Here is a 17472-nt window from a genome sequence, read left to right as displayed (position 1 = left end):
GCTGACCTGGTTCTCTGCCTCTAGAGCAGCTCTGCTGACCTGGTTCTATGGCTCTAAAGCAGCTCTGCTGACCTGGTTCTCTGGCTCTAGAGCAGCTCTGCTGACCTGGTTCTATGGCTCTAAAGCAGTTCTGCTGACCTGGTTCTCTCCCTCTAAAGCGGCTCTGCTGACCTGGTTTCTCTGGCTCTACAGCAGCTCTGCTGACCTGGTTCTCGGCCTCTAGAGCAGCTCTGCTGACTGGGTCGCTGGCTCTAGAGCAGCTCTGCTGACCTGGGTCTCTGGTTCTAGAGCAGCTCTGCTGACCTGCTTCTTAAGCTCTAGAGCACCTCTGCTGACCTGGTTCTCTGGCTCTACAACGGCTCTGCTGACCTGGTTTCTCTGGCTCTACAGCAGCTCTGCTGACCTGGTTCTCTGCACTCATGATGCACACACCCGACTTCGCGAAAATATATTTTAAAAATAACATAAGTTTATTATAAGTACAAATATATTATTTTTATGAATATCTTAGATAATCTCTTGCCCTAATATGTATGTTAAAGACACATGCATATAATTTTGGAGCATACAATGTTTTTGCGGGAGTCGCGCACACAACGCGCCCCAGCACGTATATGACGTCATGCGGGACCCGCACCTGCGCAACCATCTCGTACAGTAATGGGCATGTGTTGCAAATGCGCGGGAGCAGGAGTCGCAGACTGGTCGCATGCCAATCGCGCACATCACGTAATATTAAATGTATATGATGTAACTGAAAAACACGCAGCCGTCGCACACCGTACGCGGATCCTTCACGACTTTTCTAAAATGGCGGCTAGAATGCGCACACCCACCGTGATGTGTACGCTTTGAGTGCGCGACTCCGGAAAAAAATTTTATTTAAAAAAAATAAATTAAAATAATATAAATATATTAAAATACAAAATGAAAACAAGAAAATTAATCAATATTTCAGTTTGAATTAAAAAAAATCTTTTTTTGCAATTTTCTGAAAAATATATAATGTTATTTAATGAATAAAATATTAATAAATAAACAGTTAAAAAACTGTAGAAAATCAGTACCAAAAAAAATAGGTATAACTACTATCACACTTACAAATTAGCATTTAAAAAAGCTTTCAAATTCACTGGAAAAATAAATAGGTTTTAGAGACGTTATAGTTAGAAATTAGCATTTAAAAAAGCTTTGAAATTCACTGAAAAAACCATAGGTTTCAGAGACGTTATAGTTAGAAATTAGCATTTAAAAACCTTAGAAATTCACAGAATAAACCATAGGTTTAAGGGGTGTTATAGTTAGCTGGCCATTTCACTCGTACAAAACCATAGAAATTCCTCCGTTATAGTTAGTTCTGCTAACTATAACTCGCGCGCCCGCAATGCACTGCTGATGATGTCACATATTGCATCATTCATGACATGGTCAGTGACATCACTGATGACATCACTGATAACATCTCAAATGACATGTCATGAATGATGCAATATGTGACATCATCAGCAGTGCATTGCGGGCGCGCGAGTTATAGTTAGCAGAACTAACTATAACGGAGGACTTCTATGGTTTTGTACGAGTGAAATGGACAGCTAACTATAACACCCCTGAAACCTATGTTTTTTTCTGTGAATATATATATATATATATTATCTACTGGCAGTCGCCAGTAGATAGTTATAGTTAGGACCGAGTTTCCATAGGAAATCTGAAAATTCTATTTTGAATAACTTTGGCGTCGGTTGACGAATCCTCGCGAAATTTTCAAAACTAATGGGGCGCTCCGCTCAGCTCCTACCCTGAAAGTCTCGGGGTGATTCGTAAAGCGGGGGCTGAGAAAAAAGGGGGGTCCCAAATGCGTTTTCCCCATGCATTTTCCCATAGGACCTTTAGTCGATGGTACAGCCCGAAGGCTGAACAGAATTACTTGAAATTTGGCAAAGAGGTAGTCCTCAGGTCAGGCATGTGCCTTTTGCATATATGGTGTCAATCTGTTCAGTAGTTCCTGAGAAAATTGCAGTTAAAAGTACATAAATATCTATAAGCGCGCACCGTGCGCACACCGTGCGCGCACCCTAACGTGCGCGAGCGTAATTCTGATTGGTGGTTACATGTCAGTCAACGTTCGAATCGGTCGAAATCAGGAAGTGTCGGCCGCCATTTTCTGTGTTTTGTGTGTGACAGTGAAAAAGAAAGGTGGAGAACGTGAAAAGGGGGCAGGGTAGAGAGTTCCTGACCCCTAGCCTTTGACCCCGAAGGATGAAAAAAACATTTTATTTTTTTTTCAAAAAATCGCAGGGTGCGCGCACCATGCATGCACCGTGCGCGCACGGTGAAAAACCTTAAAAAAATAAACATTTTCAACGAGCCATTCCATATTACAGGATACAGTAAATCTATAACTATATACATAGGTAGTTTTTTGTAAAATAAATATATAAAAAATATAATAAAACATACATAACTTAGCATTTAAAAAACCTTACAAATTCACTTAAGAAACCATAGGTTTCACACACGTTATAGTTAGGAATTAGCATTTAAAAAACCTTGCAAATTCACTTAAAAAACCATAGGTTTCACACATGTTATAGTTAGCTGGACATTTCACTCGTAAAAAACCATTGAAATTCCCCCGTTATAGTTAGTTCAGATAACTATAACTCGCGCGACCGCCACTCTATCACAAGGATGATGTCATCAGTGATGCCACTGACCATGTAATGAGTGATGTAATATGTGACGTCATGAGCAGTGGATTGCGGGCGCGCGAGTTATAGTTATCTGAACTAACTATAACGGGGGAATTTCAATGGTTTTTTACGAGTGAAATGTCCAGCTAACTATAACATGTGTTAAACCTATGGTTTTTTAAGTGAATTTGCAAGGTTTTTTAAATGCTAATTCCTAACTATAATGTGTGTGAAACCTATGGTTTTTTAAGTGAATATATATATATATAGAGATAGATAGATAGATAGATAGATAGATAGATAGATAGATAGATAGATAGATAGATAGATAGATAGATAGATAGATAGATAGATAGATAGATAGATAGATAGATAGATAGATAGATAGATAGATAGATAGATAGATAGATAGATAGATAGATAGATAGATAGATAGATAGATAGATAGATAGATAGATATCCAAACCACCACCGGGTCCTCTGAAGAAACCGGACACCGACACTGCTGACTCAAGTTAATTCAAGTTTCTTTTGTTTCGACAGGATCATCTGCCTTGCTCACACAAAGAGCTCAAATTTTCTCCTCCCTTCATAGGGAGTACTGGGTCACATGGTGTCATAGACAGAAGCAGCATACTAAAAGAGCGTAATGTGTATCACTGCATACATTCAACAAATCAATAACATTACTGTTTCTTTTCAAGCCTTTTAAATGTTACATTTTTACTGTTTTTACATCTTTTTGCTTTTTTTGTTTCTCATTTATATATAATCCTTTTCTTTCTATCAGTTGCTCGTGTCATATCGAGACAACCACTTGCACTGCATTTGAAAAGCGAGTCCATGATTAAATCCATTGTACATCAAAGCTTAATATTTGATTGCCACAAACAGTCTATTAAATGCTTTTGATCATTACTGCCTCTTCAGTTACTTTTCACAAGTGTGAAATTTGCAAAGTCTTGCATCTACCAACTAAAATGCGGACCGGAGATAAATATCAAAAGTGGAAAGAATGTTTTCACTCATACAGAGGCACTCAAAAAAATCTTTTCTGATCACCCCGCAATATCAATGGTGCCTCACAAAGTAAAGTGCAAGTGCATATCTATCCAAACGGATTAACCCTTTAGAACTTACAATTTGTGGCAGATAGTGATGATATAAAGTGCAAATGATAAGACAAATTTCTTAAGGGTAATGGGTTTAACCAATACTGGAGGGCTCATGGACTAAAGTGCTAGTGCCTAGGTATCTCTAAAGTGCCATGTTTATAATTCTAACTTAAAATCAACTTTGTATAATCTTATTATCAAAACGTCTGTCACTCACTAAATATACATGCCATCATGTACAAAACCCAGAACCACGTACAGAACAAAGTGCTAGTGCTTAGTGCAAAGATTATGGATACCCATCAATCAAAAAGAGTGCAAAATATGCTGTAAATAAATAGACTATAAACCACCTACCTCTTGCCCACTCAATATTATATCAGTTATTTTACACAGTTATATAGAATTTCCCAAAATTTGACTTGGTTGCACATAGTATAGTCCCTTGGAAAAGGAGCGCCGTTTAAATTAAATATGGTCCCGATCTATCTATCTATCTATCGGATGTATGTCGTTACAACGCACACTTTTACAACGCATGCACTTACAACGCATTTTTTACAACGCAAAATCCATTACAACGCATTGCATTACAACGCATGACACTACAACGCATTTTTAAAAACTACCTTTAAAACGCATTCCATTACAACGCATACTACCTTTACAACACATACCATTACATCGCATAATATTAAATTGCATTTAAGGTAAGCATTAGATAGTATAGGGGTAAAAATTACTTTTCTAACTCCAGGGGGTGCAACAGTAGGGTAAGTGTTGGATAGTATAGGGGTAAAAATTACTATTCTAACTCCAGGGGGTGCAACAGTAGGGTAAGTGTTGGATAGTATAGGGGTAAAAATTACTATTCTAACTCCAGGGGGTGCAACAGTAGGGTAAGTGTTGGATAGTATAGGGGTAAAAATTACTATTCTAACTCCAGGGGGTGCAACAGTAGGGTAAGTGTTGGATAGTATAGGGGTAAAATTACTATTCTAACTCCAGGGGGTGCAACAGTAGGGTAAGTGTTGGATAGTATAGTGGTAACAATTACTATTCTAACTCCAGGGGGTGCAACAGTAGGGTAAGTGTTGGATAGTATAGGGGTAAAAATTACTATTCTAACTCCAGGGGGTGCAACAGTAGGGTAAGTGTTGGATAGTATAGGGGTAAAAATTACTATTCTAACTCCAGGGGGTGCAACAGTAGGGTAAGTGTTGGATAGTATAGGGGTAAAAATTACTATTCTAACTCCAGGGGGTGCAACAGTAGGGTAAGTGTTGGATAGTATAGGGGTAAAAATTACTATTCTAACTCCAGGGGGTGCAACAGTAGAGTAAGTGTTGGATAGTGTAGTGTAATATTATGCGTTGTAATGGTATGCGTTGTAAAGGTAGTATGCGTTGTAATGGAATGCGTTGTAAAGGTAGTTTTTTAAAAATGCGTTGTAGTGTCATGCGTTGTAATGGAATGCGTTGTAATGGATTTTGCGTTGTAAAAAATGCGTTGTAAGTGTAGTGCGTTGTAAAAGTTGCGTTGTAAAGGTTGTTCCCCCTATCTATCTATCTATCTATCTATCTATCTATCTATATTAATACATATATATATATATATATATATATATATATATTACCTACTGGCGGTCGCCAGTAGGTAGTTATAGTTAGGACCCTGTTTCCATAGGAAATCCGCAACATTCTATTTGGAATAACTTTGGCGCCGGTCGACGAATCCTCGCGAAATTTTCAAAACTAATGGGGCGCTACGCTCCGCTCCTACCCTGAAAGTCTCGGGGGGATTCGTCAAGCGGGGGCTGAGAAAAAAGGGGGGTCCCAAAACGCGTTTTCCCCCCTGCATTTTTCCATAGGACCTTTAGACACAGCTACAGCCCGAAAGTGCCTTTTGTAGGTCTGGTGTAAATCTGTTCAGTAGTTCCTGAGAAAATAGCATTTAAATCAACATATATATCTGTAAGCGCGCTCCGAGCGCGCACCGTAAGCTTACCGTACGCGTACGGTGCCGTGCGCGAGCGCGATTCTGATTGGCTGATAGATCTTAGTAAACATTCGAATCGGTCGAAACCAGGAAGTGTCGGCCGCCATTTTCTCTCTCGCACTCGGAGGGGTGGAGGAAAAACAAAGTTGGATATCATAAAAAGGGGGCAGGCTAGACAGCTCCTAACCACCCAGCCTTGGTTATGGTTTGCCAGAAGGCCCTCCAAGGCCAAAAAATTTATATGTTTTTTTTTCGAAAAAACGCCGATTACGCTTACCGTACGCCTACGGTAAAAAATTAAATAAAATAAAACAAAATCCACATTCCCCCCCCCCCCGTGTGCAAAAGGCGACCGCAATCCTCTGCTGATGCTAATACTGTATTTAGACACTTATTTGCCCATGTCTTCTTCCATTAAATTTTAGCTATACATATATTACAAATATTTTTTTTTCATAAAGACACATATGTCATTAGCAGAGGATTGCGGTCGCGTGAGTTATAGTTGCCTGCACTAACTATAACGGGGGAATTTCATTGGTTTTTTATGAGTAAAATGTCCGCTAACTATAACGTGTGTGAAACCTATGGTTTTTTCACTATATATATATATATATATATATATATATATATATATATATATATATATTGTAAAACCAACCGATAGAGATTTTCAGGCAGCTCTTTTCATCCATGGTGTGTTTATGTGTCATTCACGTTTTCCATTCAACCACTACAGTTGACAGCATGGGGCATCTAGTCAGCCCATGTCACCTATTGGCTACCTTCACTGTGAGTAAATAAAATAAATAAATCCAGGATTTGTGCACAGAGAGATTAAGTGATTTTCCCAGAATCACAGGATGTTGACACAGGCACCGAGACTCGAACCTGGTTCCCACTGGCTCTGAAGTTGGCACTCAGGCTGTTACGTCACATCCTCTCCTCAGTGACAGCATTCTGCTCTTTCACAAGGAGCAGATTCCCTACAGAAAGTAGTCCCCTCAGGTCCAGAGATTACTATGTCAATGTGGCCTAATGGCTAGAGCAGTCAACATGAAGCTGGGGAGCCGCGTTCGAGTCGCGGCAGGGATGCTCAACGTCCTGTGATTCTGGGCAAATCACATAATCTCCCTGTTGCCTAAAAAAAATAATGTGTCCATCTGTTAGGCAACTGGTGCTCATGTAAAGCGCTCTGATACCTTTGGGTTGCGTTCGCGTTTTATAAAAGTCTCCCAAAAAATGTATGCTTTTTGAGACCAAAAAATATTTTTGCTTTTAGTCAATGTTTTCTTAAAATTGACGAGGGCTAGCATCTCCCCCAGTAATACAGTTTCACAAAAAATTATGACAAAACAAGCATTGACAAATCTAATCTGTTAGCCAACACCAGTCCTAATGGTTTTGCCTGTACTGTTTTTTTCTTGTTTGCACTTCTTTATTTCAAGCTTAGCAAAGTCCTTGGTCCTTGTGTTATACTGACTGCTTGTATTGTTTTATTTTTCAGCCAGGCATGCTGAGGTGCTAATACCTGCTGATTTGTAGGTGATGCAGCAGGTTGTGAAGATGATGTGCTTTTCAGGTTCAGCCAGCGCAGACTCTACGGGGTGAGAGTAGGCACACAAGACAGGCAGTGGATGCTCTGTATCGGGCCAGAGAGAAAGGTACTTGGGTGTTGCGTTCATTCTCTGCAAGCAGACTAGGGCTAAGGGTGTACTGCTTCTATGTGAGACGTGCCTCCTCCATTTTATTTATTCAAAGAAATCATTCCTCATGCTATATGGTAATTTTCAAAAATCATTCTCTATTGATATATTTTCTTATAAATCCAATATCCAGAGTATAAAATCCAGTATATACTGCTCGTGAACGTACACACTATTATTGCCACTGTACAGACCGCATCTAAATTTGAATGGAGATGATATCGTGAATCAACAGATATGACTAGAACATGATGATATCGCTGTTATGAAAGCCTTGAAAAAGCCTTGGTCTGACTGACATTGTAGGGCGAAACACGTGTCGGCTGTGCAGGATCTTTTCATGAATTTGGTTTTATACTCTGGATATTGGATTTATAAGAAAATATATCAATAAAGAATGATTTTTGAAAATTAGCATCCAGCATGAAGAAGGATTTCTTTGAATAAATAAAATGGAGGAGGCACGTCTCACATAGAAGCAGTGCATAAAAAATGAGGTATAAAAGGTTCAATACCTCGAGAACAGCCTCTCTCAAAACTGATTTAAGGCATTTTTGTCCAGGAAGAGACCCTCTGAACCTTCTTTTAGAAACCCTAGAAACTAGGGCTATGGGTGTAGCTGTGAAGTTGACTTTAGGGTGGTAGAGGGTTCTTTTTTTTTTCATTAGTGGTAGGGTGGTTAATTTTTTTCATTAGTGACTGCTTGTACCATGTTGCCTTTATTTTCTGATGTAGAAGGTGAAAGCAAGTTATTTATCACCACCGGTGAGCTTAGGTGTGAATCTATTTAGCTTTTGGCGCCCAGATTAGGTTCAAGAGGGCCAGGGCCAAGGCAGAATTTCGGTATGTGCACTATTTAAATGAGTTCCATTTGGAGTCATTATATGTCAATTGTTCTGAAGTGGGTGTCTTGGAAATCTGTCACCGACCCAAACTTCATGCGGATCCATGTTCCAGTGGCATGCCCTCTAGGCAGTCCTGGACGGATGTGGGTTTGTCTGTTGACATTTGTTAAGAGGAGGCATGCAGATTTGATGGGTTTAGTTTCAGATACGAGCTTCCAATTCAGTTCTGTCGGAGACATCAACCTACATTGTAGTGCAGGAGTAGGGTGGCCACCTCCTTCCAGGTCATTACCGCGTTGCTTTCAGTCTTGAAACATCATAATGCATTGTGGGTGCTGTAGTCTTGTTTTGCTTCTGTTAAGATGGACCCACACTGAAAAGCAATGATTTGCAGGTGAAACGATCAGGAATTGTAATGACTTGTGGTGAGGTGGTCACTACAAGCAGGAGGCGCTTAGAGGTTGTTTTATCTGCAGCAGGGTGGACCCAGTTTTCTCGATTTCCTTTCTGATGAACGACTGGTGCATATCACGCCTGTAGTTGATGAGGTTGTCAAGGTCCAACGTTGGTTTCTTCTGGAGCAGTCGGGTCAGGTCCAGCTTTGAGAGTGTTGGGACAACGTCCTGGGTGAGGGAGGAGCTGGCAATGTTATAGGTGGCTGTGCTTCTCCAGGAGGGCCTTTCCTATCGATGACGGTAGGTTGCTGCCTTGAAGCATGTACCAATGCCAGCGCCTGGAAGAGGTTGGAAGGTGGTCTGCTTGAGGTTGTTGTGTTGGGATGGGGGCAGGATCGTAGCTCGATTCCTACTTGAAGCCTGATCTTGTTTTCCTGTGAAGAACCAGTTGATTGTGTTGCATTTATGTTGGACTTTTCTGAAAAAAAGCATGCTGCCTTCTGTCTTGATTCTGAGGCACCCTGATGGCCCCTGTTGTAATCTGAGGGAGACCCTTCTAGGCTCTGGCTTGATTCCTGAAGGTCCTCGCTTTCCTTTGTCTCGAGCCTCGAATGACTCCTCTGCCCTCTGTCTTGCCTTCTGAAGACTCTCTATGTCCTAATTTGAGGTGGGCCCTAAAGTATTAGCACTGAGCCATACCACGCCCTGTGCTCGCCATCTCATGGTTTTCAATCTCTCATTGTATTAATCTTCTCATTTCAGCCCTTCTTCCACTTGTCGCCTGCTGGATTCACCTTAAACCTGACCGGCTTACCTGTTATCCATCGGAGTCACTTCTCACCTGCGTCTGACACCTGTCACCTGCCTGAGGTACCTGTTGCCCGCCTGTCACCCATCTGTTTCGCCAGGCACCCCCTTCTTCCTGTCTGAGACAACGGTCACCTGCCAGTACCACCTGCCAAGTGCCTGTGACCCCAAGTGCCTGCCTGTTGCCTGTCTGAGCCACCTGTCACCCCCTTTGGCTCTCCAATGGCCTCATTAACTGCGCAGACGTCCAACTCTGACACTGCTAGCATGGACACACACCCAATACAAGAAATATGTTCTGGCGAGATGCCCTCAGCAGGCCATGCCAGCCACTTCCCCAAGAAGGAAACCTTTGCTGAGAGTATGGCCCCTGAACAGGCAGGGGCAGAAAGTGAGCCCAGAGGTACCCTGTCCAAGACTCTATGCTCTGGAGGCCAGGAAAAGACCCTACCTGGGGTCATCTGTGGATCGGAGGGGGCACGATACCTTGGAGAACATTTTGGAGGCCCAGACAACTCCTGTGATGCTGGGGAGGGGAACCAAGACCCTAACCACACATCCCAAGATGATACCCATCGAGAGGGACCCCCACATGCTACACACGAACATCAGGATGGCACCAAACGGGAGGGGCACCCGGTTGCAAGCTTTGGCTGCTATGACAACACACAAGAGATACCCCAAGAATCAAACACAGCGTCCCTTGACGACACGCAAACAGAAGTTCACCCACATGCAAGCCCTGGCTGCTACGACGCCACACAACAAGAACTTCCGAATCCAAGCACCGGGTCCCATGACGACACACAGCGAGATGGACATGTGGCCTCAAGCATCCCTTCCCATGACAACATCGAAAGGGGGCACTCATATGAAAGCATCGATTCAAGTGACATCACCCAACTCCGAAATTCCCTCATTAGCTGCTATGACGACACACAGCGTGAGGTGTCTTCGGATACCAGCCACATGTGCCCTGGGGTCACTGAGGACGACACGGCTGGGAGTGCCCAGGGCGAAGCCGCCTTGCACACAGAGGCGAGTCCAGCTGATGCACCGTGTCTCCAGCAGGGGGAGGGCACGGCCTTTCCCTCGAGTGCACAGGCCCCGTCTCCCGGGGCAACAACATGCACCACACTACCTGGCAGCGATGACGGGGCTCGGGGTGGCGCGGTGACAGCAGGGCTGGATGTTAGTTCAACAGGTGGAGCGAGGCAAGATAATAGAGAGCAGGGCGTGGTGGCGCGACCGGCCAGCCCACAGGAATCCCAGCTGCTAGGGCGAGGACCGCCGGCAGAGCCCGCAAATCAGAGCCGGCAGCCAGAGAGGGCACCGGAGGCGGCCCACGGAGCACCAGCAGCGAGCCAAGAAGCCGGGCCTCCAGCGGCAGACCGAGAGAAGGAAGCGGCGGCGGCAAGTCCGGAGAGCGGAACTCCAGCAGAAAGACACGAGCCTGGAGCACCAACGACAACAAGCCAAGAGATCAGCGTTACAACAACAAACCACGAGATCGAAAACCACGCAAAACCACAAGAGGTCGGGGAACGAACGACCCCAAGTCAAGAGATAGGGGCTGAATTGACAAAGGCAGGCAGTGAACCTACCAATACAGGCCAGAGCTTGGGAACAATAAACACAAGCCAGGAAATCACTCCTGCAGCCACCCTACAGGACACCTCTGGTCCCTCAGCATCTTCAGGCATCTCAGTCCCACCCACTGGTGAGTTTATTAATGCTGACTCTTCTGGTAAAGCTGAGACCATAACTGCTTGCGCCACCGCTGAGGACGCCACCGCTCCCACCAATCCTAAGGTCCCTGCTGCTTCATCTGTAGCCCAGGTACTTGCCAGTCACAAAACGAAAGGTCCAATGGAGGTGGAACAAGACGACAACATGAGCGACAGTGGGGTGTCAGCAGACTTCTCACCTGGAAGCACCCTGGAGATGGATGTTGAACCATCCAACGAGACACCCATTGAGCGGGAGATCCGCCGCCATGCTGAGCGTGAGGAGATGCTACGCAAGGAGCGTGGCATGAACCCAACAGCCGACCACCAACAGTACGTAGAGGTGAAGATGAAGCCCATACTAAACCGGGTGCCAGCTGACACACTACTACCCAAGGAGAAGGAGCGCCAGCGTGCTGGTGCGCAGATGCAGCGCGAGATCCGCCTGGAGAGTCAACGGGAAGAGGACCTGATGCAGCTTGGCAAGGTGATGGGTGCCTATGACCGTGGCCTAGCGCAGGAGCTTCACCAGAAGAAGATGGTCTTTGAGCAGAAGGCAGAAACGTCTGCTGTGGACCTAGCTTCGCTCAAGAAGCTCAACCGTCCATCATATGGGGAGGCCGAGCCAGCCAACCGAGCTTCGGGCAGAGGGACTGAGCCTACACCTCGCCAGGGTGTAGCTCCAGCGGCCATGGTTCAACAGCAGGTCAACTGGGAGAAGAAAGGCCCTTCCTATGCCGAGGCCAACGGCAGCAACGTGATCATCTTGGACTACAATATGCTTCTGCACCAAGCATCTTCAGGGAAGGACCACCAAACCCAAGGGCAAGGAAGCAGCATGGGGCCCACACAGGCCATTGAGTCCCAGAGAATGACCAATGGTCTGCCGGGGACCCACACAGTTTCCACTAGTGGCCCTCGTTTAGGTTCCACCAATGTGCCTCAAAACTCGCTCAACAGCACTCAGTATGGAATTGCCAGCATTTCAGACAACGCTAGCCAAAACTCAGCCAATTTGGGCCCATCCAGTCTCTCCACTGGGAGTTCACTGAATCCCCCGTCACCCAGGGCGGATCAAATGGTCCAAGAGAACCCCTTCTTCCGACTGAGGTCCAAGAGCCCTCAGTCACTGCTGGAACAGGAGATCCGTGAGGTGCAAGAGCGAGAGAGTGAACTGCGGAGGCTGCGGCGAACCTTGTATGGAGGGCAGGTCACTGAGGGCACCCCCAGTCCGGACCATGAGCCCTTCGCTGAACCCGAATCAAGCTCAGGACAAGCAGGTGGGTATGTGTGAGGTGAGAACGAGTCTCACTGCAGTCTGGAGCATGGCGAGTGACTGAAGGACGGGGAGCACGAGCAAGTGGGCAGTGCGAGTATGCCTGGGTGAGTAGGTGCCTCAGTGAATGAGTGTGTGATTCAGTCAGAGACTGGAAGAAGAGTATGGGCATGCTTCAGTGAGTGAAAAAGGGAGTGTATGAGTGACAAAAACAAGAGATGATAGAGCGAGTGATTCCATGCATGAGTGAAATGTAAGAGACTGAGGGGCATATCAACAACAACCGGCGATAATTATCGCTAAGCGCACTTAGCGCTAGGACAATTATCGCCAGCTAGCGTGGATTTTTAGCGCTGAGATAGCGTGCTATTAGCAACGCTTATCTCAATAGCGATAAAAATCCTCACGCTAAGTGGCTAACGTGAGATTATCGCTGGAAACCCAGCGATAATCTCACGTTAGATTGTTGATAGGGACAGACAAATTTAGCCATGATATCCTCCTTCCATAGGATATCATGGCTAAGTAAGAAAATACGAGACGTAAAAAAGCAGCGTTAACCGAGGTTAGCGCTGCTTTTTTGTCTCTAACAGGGTTAGCGATATTCTTGATAATATTCTCCTAATATTTTACTCTGGAACGCCTCCTTTGCATCTCATTAGAGATGCAAGGGGAAGCGTAGAGTAAAAGGGTGCTAACATGCCAATTTGCATGTTAGCACCCTGTTGTTGATAGGGTGCTAGTTTTATCTCTGCTTTTTTGGCTTTTAAAGCCAAAAAAGCAGAGATAAAGCCCTTGTTGATATGCCCCTAGGTGAGTTAGTGGCTAAGCAGGAAAGCGGCTGAGAGCCTGAGTACTCACTGAGCAGGAGAGGTATTCAGTATATGTCTAAGTGGATAAGGGAGCGAGAAAATGTGCATGAGTGGGTGAGTGAGATAGCATATGTGATTGCGATTCAGTCACTGAGTTAGTGAGCAAGTGTATGAAGGTAGGCATGAATGTCTGAGTGAATGAATGCCTGAGTGAACAAGAGAGTGACTGAATGAGTATGTATGAGTTTTAGCGTAACTGAATGGGTGGACGAGTGCATGTGTGAGCACCTTAATTAGTGATTCTGTGAACGAGGAGCTAAATAAATCGAGGACTAAGCGAGTGCAATACTTTAAGGTGTGGGCTTGGTCCTGGAGTAAGGTGCCAGGTGAGGGAATGATGCAACGTGCGAATAATATGTCGGGAGGTTTACACGCTGACATTTCCCCTCTCCTTCCTTATTAACAGCTGCCCCAAGCTCCCGCTATCCTTCCTGTTTTTGAGATCGGCCTCTGCTTCCTAGCATCTGCATTTAATCTCCTTTTTATTGCTCGTAAATATCCCATCTGCTGTTCTGGCAAGCGGTTCCATGTTATATGTCAGACTTTCATCTAGCCCTGGGTTTCAGCCAACAGCTCGTTGCATTATGGGACATGTAGTTTCACTGTTACCTGTATAGGTTTCATACCCCAGCATGGAAAGACCTATTGACAAAAAACAGGACTGGCTAAATGTGCAACATATCACTTGGGGCTAGTAGCCAATGATGCAGACCTTCCGGAGGGGTATGTACGTGTTGCTCACCCCTAGGTGTGTCAGCATGGTATATGCAGTATTCAGTGGCTACTGAGATACATTGTCTGGATCTGTGTGGGCACAAGGAGGAGCCGTACAGCCTATATGGAAATGCAATACTACAAGTCCCGGTACCAAAAGCAAGATCTTTCTGAAGGTGAAACCATTGAAATGTGTCACTGGCAGCTGTGGTGACACGACTCACTTAGCTCACAGCCCTGCTGAAATCCGAATGCATTTTTGTCACAGGGCTCCATTTCATGTTTGACACCTTCAGCTTGACCTGAAATTTCAGTCAACAGAATGTTTATAAAATTGGGGCCTAGTTTTATGTTAATTATAAAACTACAAGTCCCAGAGTGCAACAAACTATTGGGTAAAATATCCTGGACTGGCAGGTGCAAAGCCCCCATGGACAGAAAGGACATGTCCGTCTTCTTGGTTACTCTCTCAGTCTTTACATGCTGTTCAAACGAACGTTAATTGCACAAGTTATACAAAATATTTCAACCATTATTATCCGACATATTAACCAGTGAACGCTATGTTTTGACATTATCGGTTTTCGGGAGAACGGGTGGATTGAACAATTTTTTAATTTGCCTCAAACCTCCTGTAGAACATGGCCTCTCTGTAGAGAGGAACACTGTGTTTCCTGTCCTGGTTGTTTATTAAAAAAATGTATTGCTGGAAATTGTAGTCATCAGATGCCTGATAACTATAATTTGTAAAAATGAAAGCCCGAGAGTGGATGCAAGGACCCTCTTTTATTAATGTTTTGCAAGGGCGCTCGCAGGCTGAAAGGCAACACAAAAGTTAGTGTCAATCTACTTACCTTTTAAAGGCCTACTTGCTTTATTGCATTGTGTTATGCGCCCGCCAATGCAAACTTTAGTAAATAAAGCCCATGGTTTTTGGCCTTCATGTGAAGATCTGGAGCCATAGTGGCATGGCAGCATAGTGTAATTTAGCGCCCCTATGCAAACTAGGGTTCTTTTAGGTGCTGTAAGGATGGCTTCAGAGCCTGGCCTCTCAGGAAAGAGTGATGTGGTTCCATGAAGAAGGTAAGGTGTGACCCTGGAGAGGCAGGAAGTGGGTGTTCCGCTCCATAGCTCCCCCTGGTAGTATGGAGGTTGACCAAGAGGCGTAAGAGGGCAGTGGTTTGCGTCCCAGTTTTTATTGATGGGGCAGAATGAAACCTGGGTAAGGGCAAGAAGCAGTTGCGGTTGGCACAGACCATGAGCAACAGTGAAGGGTAGGCGAGAGTCCATCTTAGGTACTGCGTTGTCTGTGGTTGCCTTGTGGGCTGTGGCCCAGGTCCTCTCTCAGGTAATCTCTGAGGGTAGCAACCTTGAGACTAGGGAAAGTAAGAACTAGGAGGAAGGTTTCACCTGCAGCAATGAGGCTAAAGGAGGGTATTGGGTGAGTGGGTCGTGCTGAAAAAGACTAGCTAAGAAACATTTTCTACTTAAACCTGTCTCCTGTCGATATCTCATTACTTCTTTAGTCAAATTATGTCTTCATCTGAAAAAGTCAAATACCAGCAAGCCACATTTTGAAAAAAAGCAACATTTTTTTGTAAGTGGAGGTATTTTCGTGAAATTTTGTGAAATTTCCCAGAAAAAAAACATAATTTTACACACCTCTATAACTTTTCGGCTCCATGTAGCATGCTGTTATGGAGAGGCTCACTCAGTTTCTCAGACTGATCAGTGCACACAGATACTGCTGCTGTGCACTCCTTCTAGATATATACCTTGATTTGCCTACCATTTAACACCCTGGTGTGTTCCCTAGTGGCAACCAAATTGTTTATGTTGCTTCTGCTCTTTGTCGACTGGTATGACCAGTTTAATTTGCTTTTCAGGGCCCCAGCACTTATCAGATCGAGGACCAGAACTTCCTGAGCCTCTAGGTAATCAGGAAGGCTTGGCATGTGGTAATAATAGCCCTTCGGCAGTTCTTGAATGGGATGAAATGTATCCTTCACTTCCTGATTCCTAATTTAGACCATCCTCCTCCTGAGAATCAGCACATATTTGACCATTTTATGAGTGTGGTGTCATCCGTTCTATTCTCAATCCTCTTTCACTATAGTGCCAAAACAGGGTGACCAAACTGACGTTAAAATGAGTTGCACCCCACTGCTCTCTCTTGGTAGACCAACAACATACATAATGGGATGATGCCCCACCTTCACCGCAGTGGTTTATCCAATTCACCCATCAGGCTTTGCGGCATTTTGTTGAAACGCTCTGCCAGCCAACTGGTTTGGAAGTGGTATGAAGTGGAGTAATGATAATTTACCACACATTCATCCTACATAGCCTCCATGAAGGTCAATGTCCCTCAAAGATTGCATCTTGAGGCGTGAAAGACGCGAGAGAAGATCACAATGAATGCCACTGCAAAAACAGGGGCAGTAGTACTTACAAATGAGACAGCCTCACACTGCCTCGCAGTGCAATCCATGCCAAGAATGGACTTTCTGCCTTGAAGTACCAGGATGGTCCAACAGAATAAATATGATGAAATGGTAAAAGGGGTACCACTTAGATGGCAACTTGGGGAGGAGTGGAAATCTTCTCTCTCTGCTTCCATGGCAGGACATTAGAAGGGGACATACAGGCATTCCCGCGGTTTTCTTTTACACCATGGTGCTCTTACAAGACTACCTCATGTGCCAACTGCAAAAGAAGGTTTCCATGGGTGGGGGGACAAGCAGCCCGTCTGGTACCAGCAGGGCAGGACTGAGAGCCAAAAGCAGCCCTAGCAAACTTTGTCAGACAAGCCCCCTCACTCCATAGACATAGAGCGAAGGGAAGTGTGAGACCATGGCCACTGCATGGCAGGTATGAGGGGTTTGCCACTCTTTTTTTTTTTAAATTGGGAAAAAAGTGTGCATTTTGTAACACATTATTCCTTATATACTACAATTTTTCTCATCTTTTCCCCCTCACTAATCCTTTCTTCTGCCTGCTTATTCTTTCTCTTAATCCTGCAAATCCTACTATAACGTCTACATGATTACCCCCTCTCCCCTCATCAATTATGCTCCCCATCGTACTTTAACTGTTCGTCTATCTCCCTTGTTATTTCTTCAATCTTCCATCTCCCCTTTTTCTCTACCCATCTCCTTTGCCTAGCTTCCCTCACTGTCTTTCCTCTTTCCCTCTCCTGAGTAATCCTCTCTTCGCCTTTGCTTTCTTCATCTCCGTTCCTTCTTTCTTTCTCACCCTTTTTCTCCCTACCTTCCCTCTCTAACTTCACTCTTCTGCTCTTCCTTAGTACCCCTTTCTCACCCT

The 17472-nt window shown here is 44.6% G+C and overlaps 1 protein-coding gene across 4 annotated transcripts in view; it reads left to right on the top strand.

Moving 5' to 3' along the window:
* The window catches only part of MISP3 (MISP family member 3), an 83483-nt gene that overhangs the window by 53133 nt on the left and 12878 nt on the right, over positions 1–17472 (top strand). For 3 of the 4 annotated variants that reach the window (XM_085600443.1, XM_085600440.1, XM_085600439.1), the window contains exon 2: positions 9515–12566. In XM_085600443.1, the coding sequence (XP_085456569.1) occupies positions 9782–12566 (2785 nt within the window). In that variant the 5' untranslated portion in view covers positions 9515–9781. Of the gene's footprint in view, positions 1–7313; positions 7471–9514; positions 12567–17472 lie in introns of all 4 variants that reach the window. The other variant, XM_085600442.1, reaches the window with a different exon arrangement.

The sequence above is a fragment of the Triturus cristatus genome, chromosome 4_2 (assembly GCF_964204655.1).
Source record: "Triturus cristatus chromosome 4_2, aTriCri1.1, whole genome shotgun sequence".
Taxonomy (NCBI): domain Eukaryota; kingdom Metazoa; phylum Chordata; class Amphibia; order Caudata; family Salamandridae; genus Triturus; species Triturus cristatus.
The sequence above is the reverse complement of the archived record's forward strand: the minus strand, read 5'-3'. Positions and strand labels throughout refer to the sequence as shown.